The sequence below is a fragment of the Drosophila subpulchrella genome, chromosome 3L (assembly GCF_014743375.2).
Source record: "Drosophila subpulchrella strain 33 F10 #4 breed RU33 chromosome 3L, RU_Dsub_v1.1 Primary Assembly, whole genome shotgun sequence".
In the NCBI taxonomy this organism is placed as follows: Eukaryota; Metazoa; Arthropoda; class Insecta; order Diptera; family Drosophilidae; genus Drosophila; species Drosophila subpulchrella.
The window spans coordinates 19,765,356-19,786,936 of NC_050612.1; the positions used below are offsets into that span (position 1 = coordinate 19,765,356).

The 21,581-nt window shown below is 38.5% G+C and overlaps 1 protein-coding gene across 2 annotated transcripts; it reads right to left on the reverse strand.

The window, feature by feature from the left end:
• Positions 1-1,283: 1,283 nt before the first annotated feature.
• On the reverse strand, positions 1,284-20,388 carry LOC119554551 (lysosome membrane protein 2). Of its 2 annotated transcripts, XM_037865516.1 has the most exons (8): positions 20,045-20,388; positions 11,616-11,889; positions 5,083-5,174; positions 4,866-5,023; positions 3,661-3,802; positions 2,584-3,297; positions 2,194-2,319; positions 1,284-2,135 (listed from the first exon to the last, which is right to left on the reverse strand). In XM_037865516.1, exons 2-8 carry the CDS (start codon positions 11,878-11,880, stop codon positions 1,752-1,754), a joined length of 1,881 nt encoding a protein of 626 aa, XP_037721444.1. In that variant the 5' UTR covers positions 11,881-11,889; positions 20,045-20,388; the 3' UTR covers positions 1,284-1,751. The 2 variants fall into 2 exon arrangements, with proteins under 2 accessions (XP_037721444.1, XP_037721445.1); XM_037865517.1 differs by lacking the exons at positions 11,616-11,889; positions 20,045-20,388 and adding an exon at positions 5,355-5,832.
• Between the last annotated feature and the right edge of the window lie 1,193 nt (positions 20,389-21,581).

Here is a 21,581-nt window from a genome sequence, read left to right on the forward strand (position 1 = left end):
GAATTTTTCCAATTGTACTCACGCATTTTCCAGCCAGCCAACCCCAAAAGGAAACCCACCCCAGGAACCAAAAGGCAATGAAGATCTCGGGTATTTCGCTGTGGATTTTGATGTGCCAATTGTTTTTATTCGATTTTATGGCGCGCCATAAACGAATTTTTAACTTTTGTTGTCCTTGAGGTTTGGCGGCCATTTCATTGGGAATATTGAAGGATTTGGGGCGGGGAATCTTTATAGGGGTGGATATGTGTGGCTTACATTTATGGCGCTTTTGGCAGCATATGTTGCCGGCGAATATTAGTTTATCACTCGCCATTTTATGGATTTCCAAGTGGCTGAGGCAAATTAGAGGAGCATAACAACTTTTTCATGGCCTATTCGTGGATATTGGGTATTGTGCCATATATCTGGCCACGCCTTTGCCACAGCATTTCGTTACAATTCTCCCAGGGCAAAAATCTGGGAAACACAAAAACCCCCTTTCCATGCACAAAAGCGGGGCGAAATGAATTGCGCCTTTAAGGTTTTCGTTTAAGTGAAATGTCAGCAGCAGAAATTGAATCGAAAATTGTAAAATTGGTTTTGTATAAACATTTTTGCCAAATGAAATGAAAACGCTTTTCTTACGACTTGTGCCGCTTGCCTCCTGCCTGCCATGAAATTTCATTCTTTTGATTCGTTTTCCGCTTTTTCTTTTTTCCGTTTTCCTCGGGACTTCAGTGCAAACATTGCAAAACATCATATTTCTTGTGCCTGTTTTTTATTTCCGAAACAAAAGCCCAGCCAAGTGGTCTAAACTAGCCACCCCCTCCGCCCCATTTTCCTCTAGAACTTGTGTATAATTTATTGCTCATACGACCCGTGTGCGTGTGGGTATTTTTTTCTAGGGGAAAATGCGGAAAATGCTTGACTGTGTGTGGAATTGTGGAAACGTCAAAAGTGCGTCAATCAACAAAAACTTCAAGGGAACGAAAAGCCAGTTCCCTTGTTTATTTTCTAGTGCATTTTTCCAGAGTCCTGAGTTTTTTATTTACTTTGATTTATAAGAGTCAGGAATTGTTCTCGGAACTGCCAAAGCTCGGAGATGGAGAATCTGCTGTTAACAAGCAGATTTATGCTTACAGCTTGGATTTATGGGGTCTAAAGATATTTTAAGGAACTGTGAGAACTCAAGTGAACGGGAAAGTTTAACTTTAAAATTCATAAGAAGTGAAAAAATATTCTAAAAATCATACAATAATCCTAACCCCCACTAGAGTCAGTAAAAAAGTTAATACCTTCCGTAAAATTCTCAAAGTTCACATTTATATTACAAAATTTCGTACATCCTCAGCCTAAACATTATTTAACAATTACATAAAATATAGTTTATGCCTACGACTTACTAAGAGTTACGGCTAACGAAACTAGAAATGAGTGCTTGCATTCTTCACATTGTAATCATTGACTAGTGAATTATTTGTAGCATTCCTGTGACAAAAATGTGTACAAATTCATACGTCTATCTACAAGATTCAAGTTACTAGCGAACCCGTTTTGGCGTTGGTAGCAGCAAGATGATTGATAATGATTGATTGCATTCGATGTGGAAACTGAGTAATGATAATGCTTATGCAGTGGCAAGAACGTCAGGTATATGCCACAAATTTGGCCAGAACGAAACTAAAATTAAATATTCTCAGGCACACTCACACATAAATTCACACAGATTCACACCTTAAGGATCTAGGGTTCTATATCTATATCTGCAACTATGACTCCTGACTGATTCCCGCACTGAGGCTGCCATCGATAATGGGTTGCGAGTCCTCCTCCCGATTTCCCTCGCCCAAACAGGTGGCCATGGGTCCATGTCTCAGCAGGGAGTAGCTATCCCGATGGTGGACGAGTAACCTGTGTTGCTGATGGGCTATGAAGTCGCTGCCCCTTCTCAAGGACCTCCTGCCCATCTCGAGGATCTCCAGCGTGGGATCCCGGGCGAAAACCACGTTCTGATAGGCTCGCACAAAGCTGAAGATAATGGCAAAGGCTCCGCCCATGATCATCAGGTAGGATCCTATGGGCACGGCACTGGGGGCTATAACAGTGCCCAAATAAATCCACCGCTTGATGGCGGGTGTTAGCTCAGAGATGCCCTAAAATGTACGGCTATTAGAAGATTTTCTGGGTGTGTTCTGGATCTTGATAGCTCACCTCTTCCAGCCACATGACCGGAAAGACAAAGTCTCGAAAATCACGCACTGGATAGACGTCCTTGGCACGCGTCACCTTTAGATTCAGCTGAATCCGCACTTTACCCTCCAGTGGTACTCCAAGTTTCTAGAGAGAGTAGAAAACAAATTAGAATTACGGTGCGGAAAAACACAAGATAATTAAGCTCTTGACATCAGAATGTGACATGTAAACAACATACGTAGGAAAATAAAACAACTAAAAGAATCTTAGATTATCTTTTAAAATGAAAATAATACAATTTTGAGAACCAACTCTTTATATTCTTTAAGTCAAATCCTAATTAATGTTACAAAAACTAAAAGCACAGAACATTTTTATGTATTAAAAAAAAGTAATCCCTAAACTCACCGGTTGTATTTTGAAGTACGTTTCATGCTTCTCACGTTCTGGCCTTAGGCCCTCCACAGAATTGAGAAGATCTGGGTGGGATTCAAAGAAATGCGGATTGGATATGTAAACGGGGGCGCCATATTGACAAGGACTGATATTCTGGAGACCCTGTATGGGCTCATAATCGCTTGAGTCGTAGCACTTGTTCTCAGGATTGTGGGCGGAATCTCCGTAGGAATTATTGGGCAGCCTGAACAGATCCGCCGCTATGCCATCCTTTTCCAGGCTCTCCACATACTTAAGTGGTATAATGCGACAGAGATCCTTGTCATAGATGTGAACCATCTCCGATTTGGTAAGTTCCCGCGGCGGAAAGAAGGATCCCTCTGATCCGGCTATACTAGTGCATGGTGGCTCACTCCAGTGCGGCAGATGATCCATTCCATTCAGCTGGTCTATGTAGCCAAACTGGTCCATGCTATCCATGCCCGTCTTCACGGAGGACACTTCCGTGAGGGTGCCATTGCGACCCAGGAGCAGACCCATCCTCTCCATGGGCCTCATGTGCTTCGGATAGAACCTGTGGGCCAAACTCACCAGGGCATCGTCGTAGCCAAAGGCCAGCTGCTCGGCAGTGACATTGATAAAGGGTTTGAATTGAGCAGCCGTTACCACCACGGATATGGTTTTTGACAGGAGATATCCCAGCTTCGGACTGAGGCTGGTGAGGGTCTATGGGAAAGGGAGGTATATAGAATACTTAGTTTTACTGGGGTATGTATACATTCTTGTTATTAAAATAAACCTAGAAAAATTTTAGACTTATAAGAAAAATAGCAATTCTTAGGCGACATCATATTGCAGCGAAAATGACATGACTTAAAAATCGAAATATTCGGAAAAGATTCGAATTCAATATATTTAAAATTCACCAATATGTGATAAATAAACGACCATGGTAAAATTGAGAATAACAATAACGACACAACGATAAGTAAGATTTTTAAATTATAAGTAAATATTTGAATGTACTTTAAAAAGGTTTTTTTTTCGCATAACTGATGTAACAATTAAATTATTACATAAAATCCTTACCAGCAGCGGGATATTGGGTGTGGTGATGGGCGTGTCCTTATCAATACTCAGTTCGGGAACAAATTGCAATATCTTCTTATGCTGATATGACACGGTATAGTTATTCTCGTGGAACTTGACATTCACCTTCTGCATGTCTTCCCTGTAAAAAGCGGAGAAAGAGGGAAATAATATCTTATCATTAATCGGCACGTGCTGCGGACTCGGTTTCGTGGTCCAAAGTCAGGGGCGTCCAACACAAAAGCAATTGAATGTCAAGTTCAGTTTCGAGCCAGAGAAAACAGAAAAAAAAAACAAAACAAGTTGAAGCCAACATAAAAAGTAACAGCGGATGACGGGCACTTTGGGCCTCGATTTGTCATTATGGTTACATTTTTAACATCTCATCACTATCCGAGATTCCTCGTACACTCGTAAGTAATCTCTAGCTTAATGATTGATTACTTTAAACCGAACCCTCTCAGGTTATCCTTCATTTAAACGGGTTCACCATAGTCTAAATATAAAAGCCTATTATTAAGCATTGCATTACATTTGCACGAGCTCTAGATGTTGTAATCTCGATCGACGGAAACTCGCCTTCAAGAGCTGTGAGCTCACGGTTTAATTGGCCAACTAATTGCACGGCGGCTCACGGCTGTTGGCCAGTTTGATTGGGTGTTAAAATCCAAAGAGATAATTTAATTGTTTGCTTCGTGTAATCTGATTGTGATAAGTGATTAATGAGAAAATATTAGGAGATGTAGTTAAATATATTTAAGTAAAGCTATGTGGCTACTGTTAAACTTTAAACTAAACAATGCTAAATGACAAAGTAGTACTTTTTCATAGTCTAAAACATTTGCTGAACTGCAATTATCTTCCAGTTACCTAAGAATTCCTACTTCACTGAAAATAAATCAGATATAACTTCCTAAGCCAGTAATTATCCGTTCTAGAAGTTCAATAAGTTAACCAATGGCCGTTTCCGTAGCTAATATTTTGAAGCCACTTGCGGTTCTAATTACAGGTATTAAGCCACCAACTTCCCAGCAAACCATGACCAATTGGAGTGCTGTGCCAAAGCCACCGTGCAAATTTATCTATGCACACGTTTATGCACAAAGGTTTTCCACAACCCGAGGTGTGAGAAAAGGCGTAACGAATTTTTCAATTGCCCAGATTTATGGCCAAAAAATTAAAAATACTTCAACTCTTTAGCTTACCTGTAGACAAAGGGACCAACTTCCTGCAAATGGGGCTTTTCACCCCGGAGGAAACCATCTGGGTTGGTCACATTGTAGATGTATAGCTTGGTCAGTCGGATGACGCCAGGCCTTTGCCAATAATGATAGCTCAATGTATCATTCCACAGCCTTAAGTTCTGTGGGAAAAATATGTTATAATATGCGCTCTACTCTCATTGAAGAAAAAAAAACCCACCTTTAGTATAAAATAATCCAGCCAGGGCATGGATGATAAAATAATGCCTAAGGTTAAAGTAATTACTCCAATAATTATCACAGCTAGTCTATCTGGAAAATGAAGAAATGGTACACAAATTATTATTAAAATAGATTGTTTATTTAAAAAAACTTTTGATTATGAGTAAGATATTATCAATACTTAACGCTTGTGGGATAATCTTAGAAAGCAAAGCAAAATGTTTAAATTATACAACACCAATTTGTTGCCTGAATTATTTCGAAAATTACCCCTTGAAAGGCAGCTTTTCATGTTCCTTTTTAATGCCAGTTTTTTAGTGCAATTTCGTAAGGTAAATAAAATAAAATTATTTGCGAATTTCACGGTGCAACTTTACGGATGTCACACACAATTACAATGGTCAACACTTCGGTTTGCCATCTCGTGGGCATTCAATCGCGATCTTGGCCGACTTATCGCCGAATGGACATATATACTCATCCATATGACAGCTGCCAAAATTTACGACCCACTGTTATCACTAATTGAAACTTAATCGCGAGCGATGCAATGTTAATTGGCCCATGCACTTAGCCTCTGGAAATCTGGACATTGGACGTCCGCAACATCAAAATCAAAATCATCATCCACATCACCTTGCTGGCATTTTGAGGCGGTGGGCGTGGCCAGCAGCATTTCGGTTGACGAATCCCAATCCGCTGATGATTATGATTGCGATGACGATGATGATGATGATGATGGGCGTACAATGCCAACGGGTTCTGAATAATTTTTCACGGGTTTTTCGGTGCACTAGTGGCGATCAGTCAACGAACTGATCGCCACGCCGCTTCGATCAAGAAAAACTGTTTTCGCTATCAAGTTTCGCCAAAATGCCGCCCCGAAAAAGTGCAAGGTGAAGCGTTTTGAAACAACATAAATTTCAATTTTATTTATTATTTATTATCTTATAAAATGCATTATGGCGCTGCTTGGATTTTTGCAGGTCACTAAGTCAAAAGCTGCGACGTCAGCGATAAGGTCGACAAAAAAGTAAAGTGGGAAGAAAACAGGGAAGGAAATGAACTGGGAAAAACGAATCTTGAAATGCTCTATAGTGAATGTTCCTATATCAGATGAAAAATTTGCTATTATCTATAGGTTCCAGAGTTTAAAAAAATTTAAAGATATTGAACTGATTTTATGTGACATTTATCAAGTAGTATTTTGTAATTAGTATTATCTAAAGGTTGCACAAAATTAGTTTAAGTTTTAAGATGAAAGTTTGACACTTGAATTTATTCTATAGATATGTGTATACATCCGCTATATTTTTATATATCTATGAATTTGACAATTCAAATACAAATCTGTGGATATTATTTAATACCTAACTGAAGCTAAAAAACCCACTGAAAGGGTAAAATAAAAATACACAGTGAGTGCCATAAATCAGCTTGGAATTCATTAAACCCATATTGAAACTGGGCGCGATAACTGCTGTCAAAATAAAGCCGGACTATATGAGTATGTGCATTGTATCATTTTTTGCCTGGCAAAGTTCAGGCGGCTTCTTCATCGTGTTCCACTGACCCTGAAGAGACCGGCGACCATAAACTCTGTCCCAGAGAAAGTTACGCAAAAAAAAAGGAGAGAGAAAAAAAAACGAAGAAAAAAGTCGAAAAAGCGACAACAAGTGTCATAAAACGAGGCACATAACATTTTTGGGAGCCCAAGGTCAAGGGAAGTCAGCGCCTCAACGGAAGGCTTTATTCGGTTGTTCAGTTTTCCTAGGCTATAATGTTACTGCAATCGAACGGCGATTGCAAATCGGGTTTCAGAGCGAGATGGGGAGATGTAGTACATATAGCCATATAGCCGTAGCGATATGGTCACTAAACATTTGGCACACAATTGATACGTCAGCAACCGATGGCTGACGACTGTTGACAATTATGCTGATCCCAGAGTAAAATACTTACTTACTTACTTTGATATTGCTGTTTTGTGCTATGTTTTTCGTTTTTCGTTTACCTGTTTATACGGGTGGTAAAGATTTTAGTTGCAATAAATGCAGAAGCGGTGTAAAGGGTACAATAGTTATAGAAAAGAAAATTTGACAAAATGGATACAAATTTTTAGAAAAAATACCACGCATAATAAAATGTATTAAATAAATGTATTAAAATATTTTTTTAATGATGCATATATGCTAATATCAGCTGGGTTTTCTTCAAAAGATATGTCAGTTATCGTATTTATATTAGTAGATTTATAACTCCATGAATATCAATAATCTAAAATGTTGATCATTCCAAAAGCCAATAGCCAAGTCAAATACATTTTCAAAAAAAATATTTTTGTATGATAAATTTTAAAAATTTTATTTAAAATTAAAGAACCCATCCCCTTCTGTAAGCCCCTGCTTCTGTTGCATTTGGACGCTGGTGTCATATGCTCGTTTCTTTTGAAAATTACAGCGGAGCACGCGATATTCATATTTTCGAGCTTCTAGACTCGACAGCTATCCAAAAACCACGCACAGAGATTGACAAAAAAAAGAGTTAAGACCCAATCACCGAGAAGCGAGAAAAACTCTAGAGCGCTGCAATTGCCATGGACTTTGAAAATGTTTAAATGAAACAATTTAAATGGTCAGTAATATTAGCTCCGAGGGTTTAAGTGAAACATTTGTTGGCTGGGAGGTCTATCCAACCTGGTTTTTTTGTATTTTGTTTTTGGTTTGCTGTTTCTGTTGAAGCTTGGCCCCACAAACTAAAACGAAAAAGAATAAACGTAAGTTTCCCAATTGCCTGTTAAAATTAACGCTCACAATTACCGGCCGTAAAGCTGCAGCTGCTTCGCAGCTCTTGGCCAACAAAAAAAAAAAGCGGCGTCTAAAAGGCAACAAAGCGTGCTGGTCATATACCATTTCAATAGACAGTTTCTAGTGCCCGGCAGACAATACTGTACTGTATACCGTATGCTATATCCATTAACAATAGAGCTCAGCAGTTGCAGTTGTCCGAGACAATCGAGCCGAGATTTCGCCCAAGAACGTGCCGCTGTAATAATAATAATCCAAGACCTGATCCGGCTGCCCCTCCCCCAAAAAGTCTTTATAGCCATGTAAACACTTTTGTTTAAGCAAATAATAATGGCAGTTCCTGGCGGTCCCAGATCACTTCCTTGTACGCCTTACAATTTGCCTCACGTGACGGTGTCTTCTCCGCAAATCTTCTTATCTGGAATACTACATATACCTTATTTGCGATCCCTTAGTGGTTCAGCCCAATTAGCCGAAACAAAGGGCACTGGCTATGGGCATGTCCCACGAAAGCAAAACCAGTTTCTTGCCACCGAGACGTGCCTTCGCGGCAGTTTTGCATTTAAGTTATCGCATTTCGGCCCTTAATTAAAGCGTTTACAACTGATTCTCGCTCGGGATAAGGACCCGAAAGAAGGGTATGTGTATAAAGGGAAGCGCCGGCCGAAGGTTAGGAACTGGATCTGGAAAGTTTGCCCCGAGATGAAAGGGAAAAATTGCGAAGGCTCGTAGCGGAAATCCTGGGGAGAAACCCATAATGGAAAGTGAACTGGGATCTTTACTCGGTTGAGTCAGCCCAGTTCGAAAAGGAATGTAAATTATGACCCTATTCAGATTTACTCGGCAAGATTGGAATTTTTTTTGTAAATTCCCTTTAATAGCTTGTAATGTGAAGTTGTGATACCACTAATTTATTGTACTTCGTGCTGTGAGTTCTGTTGATCTATTTATAAAGTCTCCTTCTTACATTTTTTTGGAGCTTATATATTTGTTATTAAATATCATATCATGTGTCTTAAGAGTTCATAAGACAATAAATATTTTAGAGCTTATCAAATCATATTTACAAATTTTAAAGATCTAATATTCTTGTTAAATATTTAAGCGTTTCCCAAAACTTAATATTTACTTTGGCTTCTGGTTTGCTGAATTCTGTGTCAATAGCTTGAAAATTCCTCAGCAGAGTAACCAAAGCTGCGGCACGATCTTGGCCAGGCTTTAATGCCAGCATCTGGTTATATAATCGCAGAGCACACTGGCAGACGTGAGTTGTTTTTGTGTTGCCAAAGAGTCCGCTGCTGTCGGGAACTCTTCTTCTTCAGCTGAGCCACTTGAGCCACTGCATCTACAACCAACGCGCCTGTTTCTGTTTGAGCCGGGCAAACAAATGGGCAAAACACCTCCGCACCCCGCCTCTAGAGCCCCTACTTTAGACATAGAATTGGTCAAAAGCAACCTGCATGTGTTAATTCATGCTCACTCTCTCGATTCGGCATCGGCATCCACGGCGGCTACTTGATTTCGCACTCCACTCACTGTCGCTATCACTGGCCCCTTGAATTCATCGAATCTACTGAATCCACTCGGAACCCACTCGTTCACTCTTTTTCGGCACTCATTCACCGTTTTGCAGCCTCAGTTGCACAGTGAAAAAATATGTGACCGGCTTTAAGAAATTATAGATATATTAGATATATAATTTAATTTACATTTACATAAATACATAGGAATTATAGAAACGTCTACCAAATTAGATGTTTTTGTAAGTAGTTCCTAAAAAATTATACATATTTGAAAATATTTTATGTTTCATATTCCTTTCGGTTCCAAAATGATGATGATATGGGCATTGTCAAACTTTCAACTAATTATTTTTGGGTGTAGAAGCCACAAAAAACCATTTATACATAAAACACTCCTAAGCAAAAAATAAATTGAAAATATATTTATAATATATTATAAGATTTTATAAAGTCTTATTATCTTTTAAACTGTATCTTTTAAAATGTATACCATGGCCAAACTTCCAAATTTCGTTTTTTCAAAGTTTATAGAATCCTTTAAAATTCCAGTTGCTTATATTTTTCCCTTTTAATTATAATACCGTGTTAAATTGTTTTCTGTGTAGCCATTTCGACCCCCATCTCCCCGCCTTAACTCATGTCTATTGATTTGGCAACATTTTCATATTTGCTTTGAATGAGCTCGTGGCTATTTGCTGGTATGGGTCTTCGCAAGTCCGAGTATTTGGCAGTTAATAGTGGCTAGTGTTGCTGGCCACAGAGTTTTCAATTGCGAATTTTGTGTTTTTAATGCTGCTTGTTGTTTGCCTGCTGCTGTTTGTTATGTGCAGGCCCGAACATTGCAATATAATTGCCCAAGCACAGTGGTTAGAAATCAACTGTGGCTTCCTCAATGAAAGAAGTTACTTAAATGCCCGAAAGATCAACTCAAAATACAAGCAGTGTGTGTGGCAATTAAAACTTGACTCTTTTGGCCTCAAATCTCAAGCATAAATCTGAGATAAATCCTCCTGCAACGGTCACGTCCCACAGAAGTACCCATAATTGCCCCTGGCCACAAACAGCATCCCCTAGAAGTCCAATAGCAAGGCACTTGGCCAACATGGCAATAAAGCCGGGCCAATAGTCAAGTGCAAAGCGCTTAAAGTATAATTCTATATAAGCGACAATCGAAACAGTCGAAAATGCCTCGAAAACGAAGTGAAACCGAAACCAGAAAATAAAAAAAAAACACAGAAAAAAATAGAGAAAAGCGAAACGTAAACAAACGGAGCCTGGGCGCAGTCTAAGCCAAGTTCAGTTAGCTGTCCGTCCCTCTCTGGCGAATGTTCTTGGCCATGGCTACTGGTTGCATTAGTATTTGCCAGCTTTTGCTGCCCGTTTGCACACTTGGCTGCCTTCGACTAACTTGGCTGGTCTCACTCGGCGTATACGCAATGTCGGCCATTGCAAAGAACGCCACAGTCGCCGTTTGGATTCGAATTCGAGTTCGTGTCTGTGTGTTTCCTTGATTTACATCTGCGCTTAGTTGGCTGCTTAGCTTTGCTGTTTTCAACTATAAATTGTTTTCTATTTTTTTCTTGTATTTTTCGGCTATTTTTTGTTTTTGCCGCTTGGTTTTTCCTTTCGATCAAAATACTCGTTTTACAATTTTTCGGCTGCAGTTCTTGGATGACCAGTTTGGAATACAACATTTTGCGGTATTTTTTAAGCTGTCAATCGACTGTTAGTAGGGGTATTGGGCATTGCTTTCAGCCAACTTAACAAGCCTCTGACCAATTTGGCAGTTGATATTGACTTTTAGTTGGCTAATTGAGCATTTAATCGCATTTTTCCTAAATTCAATTTTCTTGTTGATTGTCAAAGGTGATAGGAACTTGAAGAGCTGTCAAGGCATTTCCTTTTATGGGAAAGTTTGCCATAGATGTATTATCACTAGTTTGATTATCTAAATTTCAATATTAGTTCCGAAAATTTTTTTAAATTTGAAAATATAATATTTTATTTGGTTAACTCAAAAAATGCTAAGTTATTTCCTAAATTTTCCATTAGTCCAAAGATATTTAACCATATGCTTAAATTGATTTACTAATTTACTAATAGCTTTAGCTTTCATATCCGTCTAGTTAATACATCATTATATTCCGTCTATTAGATATGACTGGCACATTTTGCGGTATAATTAAGTTGGCTGTACTTACTATTGCTAATCCTAACTCCATTTGATATCAGCATGGAGAGTGGCGTTCCCCTGTGTGTCACATGGGGGCGTGACCTCCGCCCCTGTGATGGCTGTGCTTGTTGTTGCTGCTGGGGATGTTGCTGCTGCGATTGCTGTTGCTGTTGCTGCTGTAGATGTTGCTGCTGCTGCTGCTGCTGCCGTCGACCACGCCCACAGGTGGCCCAGTCAAGGAGGTGATCTCTAGCGGTCCGTCCATATCGCAGGTAATGTTTTTCCAAGCCCATAATTCAAGTCTATTGGGGATAGTGGCAATAAAAGCGGTTGAGGTGGATTAGTTCAACGTTGACTAGGGGACAACAACATATTTATGGAAAGCAATTAAAAATGTAATTAGCCTGCTGCCGTTTCGGTCAAGTACTTCCTGGGGTCATTTTCGCAAATGTTGGAGATGCTGGAGATGCTGGAGAATTTCTAGAGTCATAGCCTTGGCATACTGCTCCCCCGAAAAGATTTGGCTGCGATTAACTGCAGTTTTCAAGCGGACCTACTCAAAACCGCAATGAATCGTGCCATAAATTCAGTTTCAACAGTTTAATAATACATGTTTTTATTAGCCCGGTGGCTGATAAATGCTCCATGGCGTAAATACATTTGTCACTCGGTACGTGAGTGCCGGGGAACCCTCTCCGCTGGCAGGTCGTTACCTTAAGCCATAGACAATATGCTAATTGGCCACCAACCACCGGCTACCGGCCACCGGCACAGTTTCATTAGCTTACTAATTGAAATGCAGAAAATAAAATGGAAATTAACGGAGGGATCCAGGAAAAACGTGAACATCTCTGTGTCTTAATCAGGCAAAGCGGAATCAAACTTAAGCCAATGCATGTGATCAAATCAATTAAAATCAGATCATATTTATTTCAAATAAAATGTTGAGTTCATAATTTCCCAAATTTTTTTTTATAAATCCATTTGATAAATGTCTTTATGCTGGATTTATTCCAATAATTGTTTTTATGTGTCTTGTTATTATTTTTCATTTTTCATTTCAAAAATGCTAATTAGTTCCAACAATTAAAATAGTTAAATGGAAATTATGGGAAAAGTCTGGACAACTTAGAGCTGGATTGAACTCGAGTCAATGATCAAGCTTCATGACAGTGACACTTGGATTTTTATAGCGCAAAGGCGAAAAACAAAAAATTTCCATGCAAAGTACAGAAACCAAAACAAATGACTGAGGCAACGAACTTTGCATTCCTGGACTTATGCTTGGAGTGGACTCTCTACTCTCAACTCTATATTTTTGTCGCTCCGAGTGTGAGCTCATAACCCATTTGGTCATTTACCAAGATTTTCGTTTAAGCCGCATCTCAAGTGAGGCCAAATTATATTTAATTGACTTCTGACATAACTGAAATGTTAGTTAAACTGCTGTCACAATTGAGCGATTTTGGTTTACGAACAAAGTTGTGTAAAGTTGGATACAAAACAGAAAAATTTAAAAAATAAACAAAAATATTTAAACCCAATTAATGACATTTATATTTTGTACTTTGTTTTGCTTCTTTTTTTGCGTATCTCTTTTAATTGCAGCCGGATTGTAAACAGCTTTGGGCCAAGAGACGCTGCCTTAATTTGTGGCATTTTGCCAGGGCAAATACGTTGCTGTACGCTTAATGAGCATAAAATAATTAAGGCCGCATTTAATTTGCCAACTTCCCAAGGGTATTTCCAAAGGGAAAGGATGCGGAAACAAAAGCGGCAGGTTCTGGTTCTGGATAACGACTTCATTCGAAGTTCAGCATTTATCATTCGGCAGTCGGAAGTGGCTATTATTTATCATCTTGCACGGCGACACTCCTCCATCGCCATTAACCCCTTGTTGCACACTCTTTGGCCACAATTCACGCCTCAACAGCCCGAGCCAATCCATTAAGAAGTCCCCCAGAAAATAAAGTGGTAAAAATCGAGGAGAGAAAAACACGTTTCTTTACAGTTTTGTGCTTATTGGCCACGGCGTGGTCACCTGGCTTCTTTGGCATAAGCACCATTATGTAATACGAAAATGAGACGCCAAGACTCTGGACTGGATTGGCTTGGTTAGAAAATCATTAAAAAATAGCACAAGCATTTGCGTAAAGAAATTTCAAAATGCCAAATGCGAAATTTGATTGACCTAAATACGGTTTTATAATAGCCATATATCCCCCGACCAGACCAGAGGTGTATATATGGCAACTGGCTGCATGTGTTGCAACTGCCACATGCCACTGGAGCACCATGTCCAGCGAAGCTTTCTAACAGCTGACGACGACGATACCCAACCCGATTCCACGGCTATATATCTATGTATCTATAGTCTCAGTCTCTCAGCCTCACTTTCGATTGCAGTTGTGGCTGCAGTCGCAAAGCAGCAAAAGCAGTGGCAGAAGTAGGTTGCCTGGCCAGCAGGCCACTAAACCTCACTCAGCCACTCCGTCTAAAGCGTTCGTTGGCATTTGCCGAAAATCTACCTTCCCGCTTGCACCTGCTACATGTTGCCGCCGTTCATGTTGCTGCTGTCCATGTTGCTGCTGTAGAAGTTGCTGCTGTTGATGTTGCTCGCGTGCATTTCTAAGTGTGAGTCAAGAGCTGCGCCTTCTTTGGCGCCTGGCTGGGGGTATTGTGATAAACTCACTGGGAGGATATCCATTTGGGAAAACCCACTTTTAGCCACTGCTTTGTGAACTTTAAATGGGTAACGTAATTAAGCAAACATTGGCATTTGGCGCGCAGATTCTGGCATGACCAGTTGACAAAATGTTTCTTTTTTTTAAGGAATATTTTAATTAGTGTTGTTATAATCCTTTTTAAAGTTATTAATAATTTACTATTGACTTCAATGTTTTTTTTAAAAAAGATCCTTCACCTTTGTTGCTATATTTAGGCGACTTAATAACTATATATATTTTAAAATACTGATAGGCTATACATATTTTTGTATTGTAAAAAATCCCCACAAAAAACAGTAGAGTATTTAACAGTTTATACAATTCTTCTCAGTTTTATCTCTAGGAATATGATTTAAACCTATATTTTTTTTAATTTGAGAGATGTATTTCTAAGGAGAGTATTTAATAATTTTAAAGGTTTTTTCCCAGTATTTTTCTAGTCCTACATCTGCAGCTCTGTTTGCCTCCCTCACATATTACCACATATTTTCCCCTAAGTGCTGTCGAGTGTATCTCAAGTTCGCTGCTTTCCTTGACTCGTTCGGCGATGTGATGTTGCCTCTTGCCAAACAGTAGCCACCAGCTGGAGTGGCTGTTTCTGTGTGCCCCTCCGCCTGGCTGCCTCTTGTGTCTGCGATGTCTCTGGTTGCACTTGTTTGTTTTGGTTTCTTGGCAGTGCAGTCGCTGCCGATTTAATAATTTCACACAGCCTCAGTTTCAGGTTGCAGCGGAGTTTTTGCTCAGTAGTGCGAAGGTCACGCGCCACTTTTCTCTTTCCCGCATTCACAGCTTACCATCCTCAGCTGCACTCAAATCCAGTTTTTTTTTCGGCTGGAGTGCGATATTTCGGCCTGTTTTATGCATTTTTAATAAATTTCTGCTTAATTTTTTGGCAGCCAACGCTTTATAATTTTATGGTCCTTAGTATTTTTTCTTTCTTTTTCCTGCGCTTTTATTACATATATAAAATATCAATTTTTTGGAATCATCAGCTGCAGCCTCAGCTTCCTTTTCCTCCTTTTGACCGACGGGCACTTGAATGGCTTCATAAGCCATGGCCAAGAGGGTGCGCCCACAAAAAGGGCAAGCACTTGGACACAAGGGCCCGGCATTTCATAATTGGCATCGTTGGGAACGCGTTGATTGGCAAATTGTATGCAATTATTGAAACTGTGGGTTGCCTCTTTCTGTTCGATTCGATTTCGCATGCGAAAGGTTCGTTCATCTCTTCCGCTGTTGACATTGAGATAAACATAAAAAATCTTCACGGAAGTCTCCATTCGAACTGGAAGTGCTCTCTCATTTAGCTCTAATTGCAGCTTACACATGGGGCAGGCCATTTATTTGGCCATGCCCTCAGCAGCAGCATAACAGCCTGTTGCACGGGGAAAAAAACTTAAAAGTGTTTTTAAAGCTTCAATTGTTATAATTAAATTTAAGGTACTTTTTGAAAGGTATTTACAAGTTGATTGGTTTTTTATAAGGTAAAGGAATTTATCAGGAATGCATTCAATGTCCTAGGCTCATGGAAAAAATATAATATTAACAACTTCAGATATTGTTATATTTGCTTGAGTTTGACAAAGTGTTTTAAAATTTTTAATAGTTATTAATAATATTTCTTAAAGAAATATGTTTTTTTTTTAATTCTGCATTTTCTTTCTGTGTGGGAGTTTTCCGCTTGGTAGCGCCACACTTTCCTTGGCGGGGAGTCGACTCCCTCGTACTCATATTATATTATGCCATCGTTTTGTTCAGCTCAATTAAGATACAACGCATCGAGAGCGAAAGCGATGGGTATATTTACATGTGTAGGCATACTCATAGCTCACCTAGCCAGGCCAAGCGCATCAAATCATTCTATAAATGGTACAAAAACAACAGCCACGGCAGGAGCGATGTAAACAATTTAAATGGCATTAAGTAATTCAGCATTAACATTAAACTTCATGTTAAATAATTGTTGTTTTAGGAATTGAGAAAATGGTGCAAGTCTGGTGGGGAACATGAAAAAGCTGCAGCTGAAACGAAAGACTTAGGCAACGAACTTGACCTTGCGGATTGGTACAAAAGAAAGTAAGGTGCTTGGTAGATAAATTACAAATTTTGAATAATTTAAATAAATAATATTAATAAATTATTAAAAAATTTATAAATTATAGATAGCGCTTTTTGTTTAGCAATTTTGTAATTCAAATAATCTCTACCATGAGACTGTGTTTCTTTCCAATTTAAATTGTTTCAATTTATATTTACAACATCTTTATCTTTCTATTGCATTTCCAGCCTCACAAATCACCCAGAAAAAACCCCTCTATACCTATTTTTCAGTAGCTCGATAACTGCCTTTTCAATTGAGTGGCCCTAATTGAGCTCTCATCTTGAAAATCACTTGATTAGTTGCCCCGGCATTTGACACGCGTGCACCCAAACTCGAGAGCGGCAAAAGCTTTAACAAGATTGTTGCTATGAACGTCATGGAGTCTGGACGCAGTTGCAGTCCCCAATCCCCAACGAAGTCGCAGACTTGGCTAAAACCGTGGCCAATCACTGAAGCGTTGCCGGCCGCTCCATCAACAGCAAAAATATTGGCAAACATTTTCCAATACTCGGCAGCAGCTGCGTCAAGTGTTGTAATTTATACGTACACTCACTCTCTCACTGTCTATTTTTGGGAACATTTTATGGGCCACATTGTTTTTTTTTTTTTTTTTTGCTTTTTTGGCGAAACGAAACCATTCGCGAAATGCTCCAATTACGCCCGAGAATTTCCATTAAATCAAAAAGGCCCTTTTCGAGCTGGCGTTTTAATGCGAGTCATGAATCAATTTCGCTGGATTTGAGAAGGGTTCGATCTGGTTGTCAGGGGAATAAAGAAATAAAGCCGGCAAGGTCGTGCACCAGTGTGTGTGGGCCGGCAACTTCAATCCTGACCTAAGTCACTATTAAGCTATAGCTCGATTCGCTTGTCTCGCCTGCGGCCAAAAAATTAGCGATTGATGGCTTTCTCGCACTTTAAGCCGCCAAATGGCAATTTGCCAATTTCTCGGGCTTATCAGGGGGGCCAATCAGCTATTCAGCTATTAAAGAGCATGGCCCGCTCATTATGTAAACCTATCTGCCAGATATTGTATGTTCGCGTTATTAGCAAGTGTGCCTGCCCCGGGCCTCGGCCAAATGAATCAGAAAATCCGTGGTAGAAAAAAAGATACTCACATCCAAGACGAAAAAAAACTTGTGTCAATATTTCAATTTAACGGTTAGGAAAACGGCAAACTAACGCAACAAAAGCAGCCTTTTGTGTGACGTCTATTGCTCTTAAAGGTTTTTTTGCGCTTGCGGTTAATTTAAGACAACTTCTGTGTCCACTTTTGAGTCTGGCCAATTGGTGGGCGGACAAATGGATGGATTGGTGGGCTGGTGGCATGGGAATAGGATGAGTGACTAGCTGGCTGTCCCAACTAAGTGCTGCAGAAGGTGTAGACAGCGTTGTGAATTTCGCTTAAATTACTGTCTGCGGTTCGCTTGAAAGTGAAACTGATTGGGGCTTAGTGAAAAGGTGGCGTGATTAAATAGGGCTAAAAAGAGTATGGCGTTGAAAGGCCTGAGTTTCTGCATTAGTTTGTAAAATCGTAAGGTCTTAAAATTTCCTAGAACCTACAATATATCTTTAGTATTCCATGAAACCATTATTATTTATTGAGATAAGTTGGCTGTTAAAATAATAGTTTTCACAGAAGCTATAAATCCTAAAAAGAATTGTATTTTTTAATGCTTTCAGAAATCCATTAAAAGAAATTCAATTCTTGATGTTGATGCTGAACAATCAGAATAATAATTAATTTTTTTATTATTATTTGAAAAAAAGTTATACGTTAAAAAAGGCTATGCCTAAAATTGTATCTTCCAAAAATTCACAAAATGTTGGGTTTTTGGGTCATCACCCCACTCATGCGACCTTCAAAACTCGGCAGTTTAGTTAGCATTTTCAGTTATACGTAAACCTTTTTCGCTGACCCCTAAATTTCACACCATTTCACATAAAAATGTCTCAATTTTTATTACTTTTATTTCCTTCAAGAGTTTCTATTCAGCTGTTGCTGGGGTCATAAAAAACACTATTTGGCAAGATCTGCGCAAATGGCATAGGAACTCGTAAAAGAGAGGAATTGGTCAATAATCAATAGCGATATTTGGCAGATAAACTATAAAGATCTACGTTGGAGGCCTCTAATTGTATTCCATAGAAAGGGAAGTTGACCTTACATTTGTTTCTCCTTCGTTTTCAATTTCACCTTAACATTGACCTGAACTCGCCATATTTTTTGGGTCAAACTTAATCAGGGGTGGGGAATTATATGGGGATTTCGGTTTTTGGTACGTGTCTGCGGTTGCATATTTGCGAAATCCACCACCAACTGAAATAAACCGAAAAACAGATCGACAGACTCCAAAAATATGCATTTGGCCAAGAGACAAACACACGAGAAATGACCGCTCATAACCACATTGCCGTTATTTTGCATAACTTGCAAAATGTTTACACTTAATTGCAGTCTGCAAAAATGAGCCAAAAAGCGAAGAAAAAAGACACCAACAAAACTGTTTATAAATTAAAGCAAACAACCCGAGAGTCATTGGACAAGGGCTCTTCTTAGTAGTCTAGATTTCTTCTTTTTTGACATCTCATTGATAAGGCTGCCGACTGTCCAGCAAAATGTTTGCAATCAGCTTAATTGATTTGCTCTCGTCTGGCGAATAAAATGATATTTTTGACAGCTCCGTTAATGTATATAATCCAATTAAATGCGCACATTGAACTGTATTTCGATTAAAAAGGTGCAGGGGCTTGCCTATTTGAATTTATATAAGTGCATGCCGCAGATTAAACTGATAAGGTAATAATTAAATGGAATAAAAAAGCACAGTAATTGATTATTGAGGAAATATAATTTGTTGACAGAACAATTAAGTGAAAACAATTGCATTGTATTCAATTATGGTTTCGATTTTGTTTAAGCTGCTTCTTAAATTGTCCATGTTTTGTTGTAATATTTTCACAATGAATTCAAAAAGGTTTAAGAAACTTTAACTTTGAATTGAATTGAAGTACGTTTTGTTGTACAATAAATAAATTAAATCAGTTCGTGATAAACTATATTGCTGCTTTAGTAATATTAAAATTAATTATTCCAAGAATAAATAATCTAATTCTAACAAACATGGAAATAAATCTTATAGTCGTTCATTCTGGACTAAAAAAATATATTTAACATTTTTTGAATAAATTAATTAGCATTTAATATGCTTTCATTGAATATAAATCGACAAATAAATTTGATAACAATATTTACAGGTTATGACACTAATACTAAGAACGATCTTATTAAAAAACACATTTTAAATTATATATAGAACGCAAAATAAAAATAACATTTAATTTAAATCAATAAATTAAAATTTTTTCACTTTTTATTCACTTTTTAATTTGAAGTCATGGGTATGCAATTAACTTAGCAAAATAAATTGCAGATCATTTATTCTTTGGGACTTAATGAAAACGTTACGGTGAAACCGCGAAACCTTTAACAGAAGCTCGTTAATAAAAATTCCGTACTTGACACGGTAAACATAATTAATGAAACCACACTTAATATTTATTATTTTTCCCACACAGAATGTTGCACATACGCCCTCAAAGCATAACTCATACGCCCCGTTTGGCACTTACGTTTCGAAAATTCTCAGAAGTTGCACGGCTAATCCAAAGTTTGTCTTTTGCTGGGGGAACTACGGGGAATTCTCGATTGGTGCTTTTATTTGGGTCAGATGTAACCTTTTTGCATATTCACTGCTGCAAGCTAATTGATTTTGTGCCAATTAGAAGGTGTTTCTTTTTTTTAATTTTTTTTAGGTTTGCAATTGGTTTTTTAAGAACTCATAGTCGCATTATCCTTCGCACAGACACTCGTCGAACTGTGTGGATTTAGTTAGCCGCATTTACTGACGATCGCGCCCGCTGGCGAGAGCATGTGTCGTTTTAAGTTGACGCGTCGGAATGAAAAACTCGCATGAATGGACCGTCGTCTGGGCAAGACGTTTTTGTTTAAAACCCCCCGACTTGAGACGACTTCGGCTGCGATCGCCGACTAAGTACGAGTGCCTTATAAACAGAGCCGATCGTGTACCTGTATCTGTGTATCTGTGAGATACTCTCGTACTAACCAGAGTGCCGCAATCCTAGCCGCTGTTTAGATTTAAGGTAACAGAGCTTTACAGAAATTTGGCAATTGGCGTAAAACGCGTGCTCATGCCCGAGGTGAGTTTCTCCCCTGTGTTGAATTTTTCCTTTCCTCAACAGGTAATTGGCCTGATTGGAGTCGGGGTTTTTTCGCATTTATGCTGAGTCACCTGTACTTTGGGTTACCTCTCTTGTTGGCTGTTTTCATATTATTTGCTCGCTTTTATCGCTGCTGGTGGTTCTAGCTAAGTGAACTTGACGCCGGTTTTATAGCTTCCTTAGTATTTCCGACTTTTGGGGTTTTTCTGAGGGATATGCGAGGCGACGGCTTGGAAAAAGGTGCCTCTTACTCAGGATTGTAAGTGCACAGGCGAAAAAAGTTGTCTTTAAATATTTGATTTTTAAAGAAATTACAGTGTTTTTGATTGTAGATTAAATAAAATAAAGCAAATATTTATTACAAATATTATAACAAAGTATATTGACCTACATAAAATATATTTCAATGACAATTTTAATAAATCTAAATACTTCTGAGTAATTGAATATTATTACAAGGAAATTCTTGTATTTATTTATTTTAATTTTACATTGATTTCAAATAAAAATTCAATAAAAAATATTTTGAACTTGTTTAAAAATGCTATGCACCTTAACTTTATTAAGTTAAAAATTTTAATTAATTTCTTTCGGTGCGTTCGCTTTAAAGCCAAGGCTAATTTCTAGTGAATAATCCCATTGAAAACCATGCTTTATCAATTACAAATAATAAACCCCAAATTATCCACCTTGAAGGCAATGGTTGTGAAAAACTCCCCATTTGCCATAAACTGAAGTGGAAAATTTTCCAGCCAGCGCAATTGCTTTTATGTGTCTAGCCAAACTGCCCAGTAAACAGATATGAGGCTCGACTGCCCTCTCTAGACAGCCAATTCCGACTACCGTCGTATTCAGACCGATCTAACAAATACATATCAGCGATAACGCACTGACGTAGTAAGAATAGCAATAGTAATACCTTTTGTTG

What these genes read in the sequence shown, in the direction of transcription:
- LOC119554551 (XM_037865516.1), bottom strand. Translation starts at nt 11,880, where the DNA reads ATGGGCTTGGAAAAACATTACCTGCGATATGGACGGACCGCTAGAGAT. An exon ending in TGGATTATTTTATACTAAAG is followed by an intron (nt 5,024 to 5,082) that starts GTGGGTTTTTTT and finishes TTTTTCCCACAG; the next exon opens with AACTTAAGGCTGTGGAATGA. An exon ending in CGTACTTCAAAATACAACCG is followed by an intron (nt 2,320 to 2,583) that starts GTGAGTTTAGGG and finishes TACTCTCTCTAG; the next exon opens with AAACTTGGAGTACCACTGGA.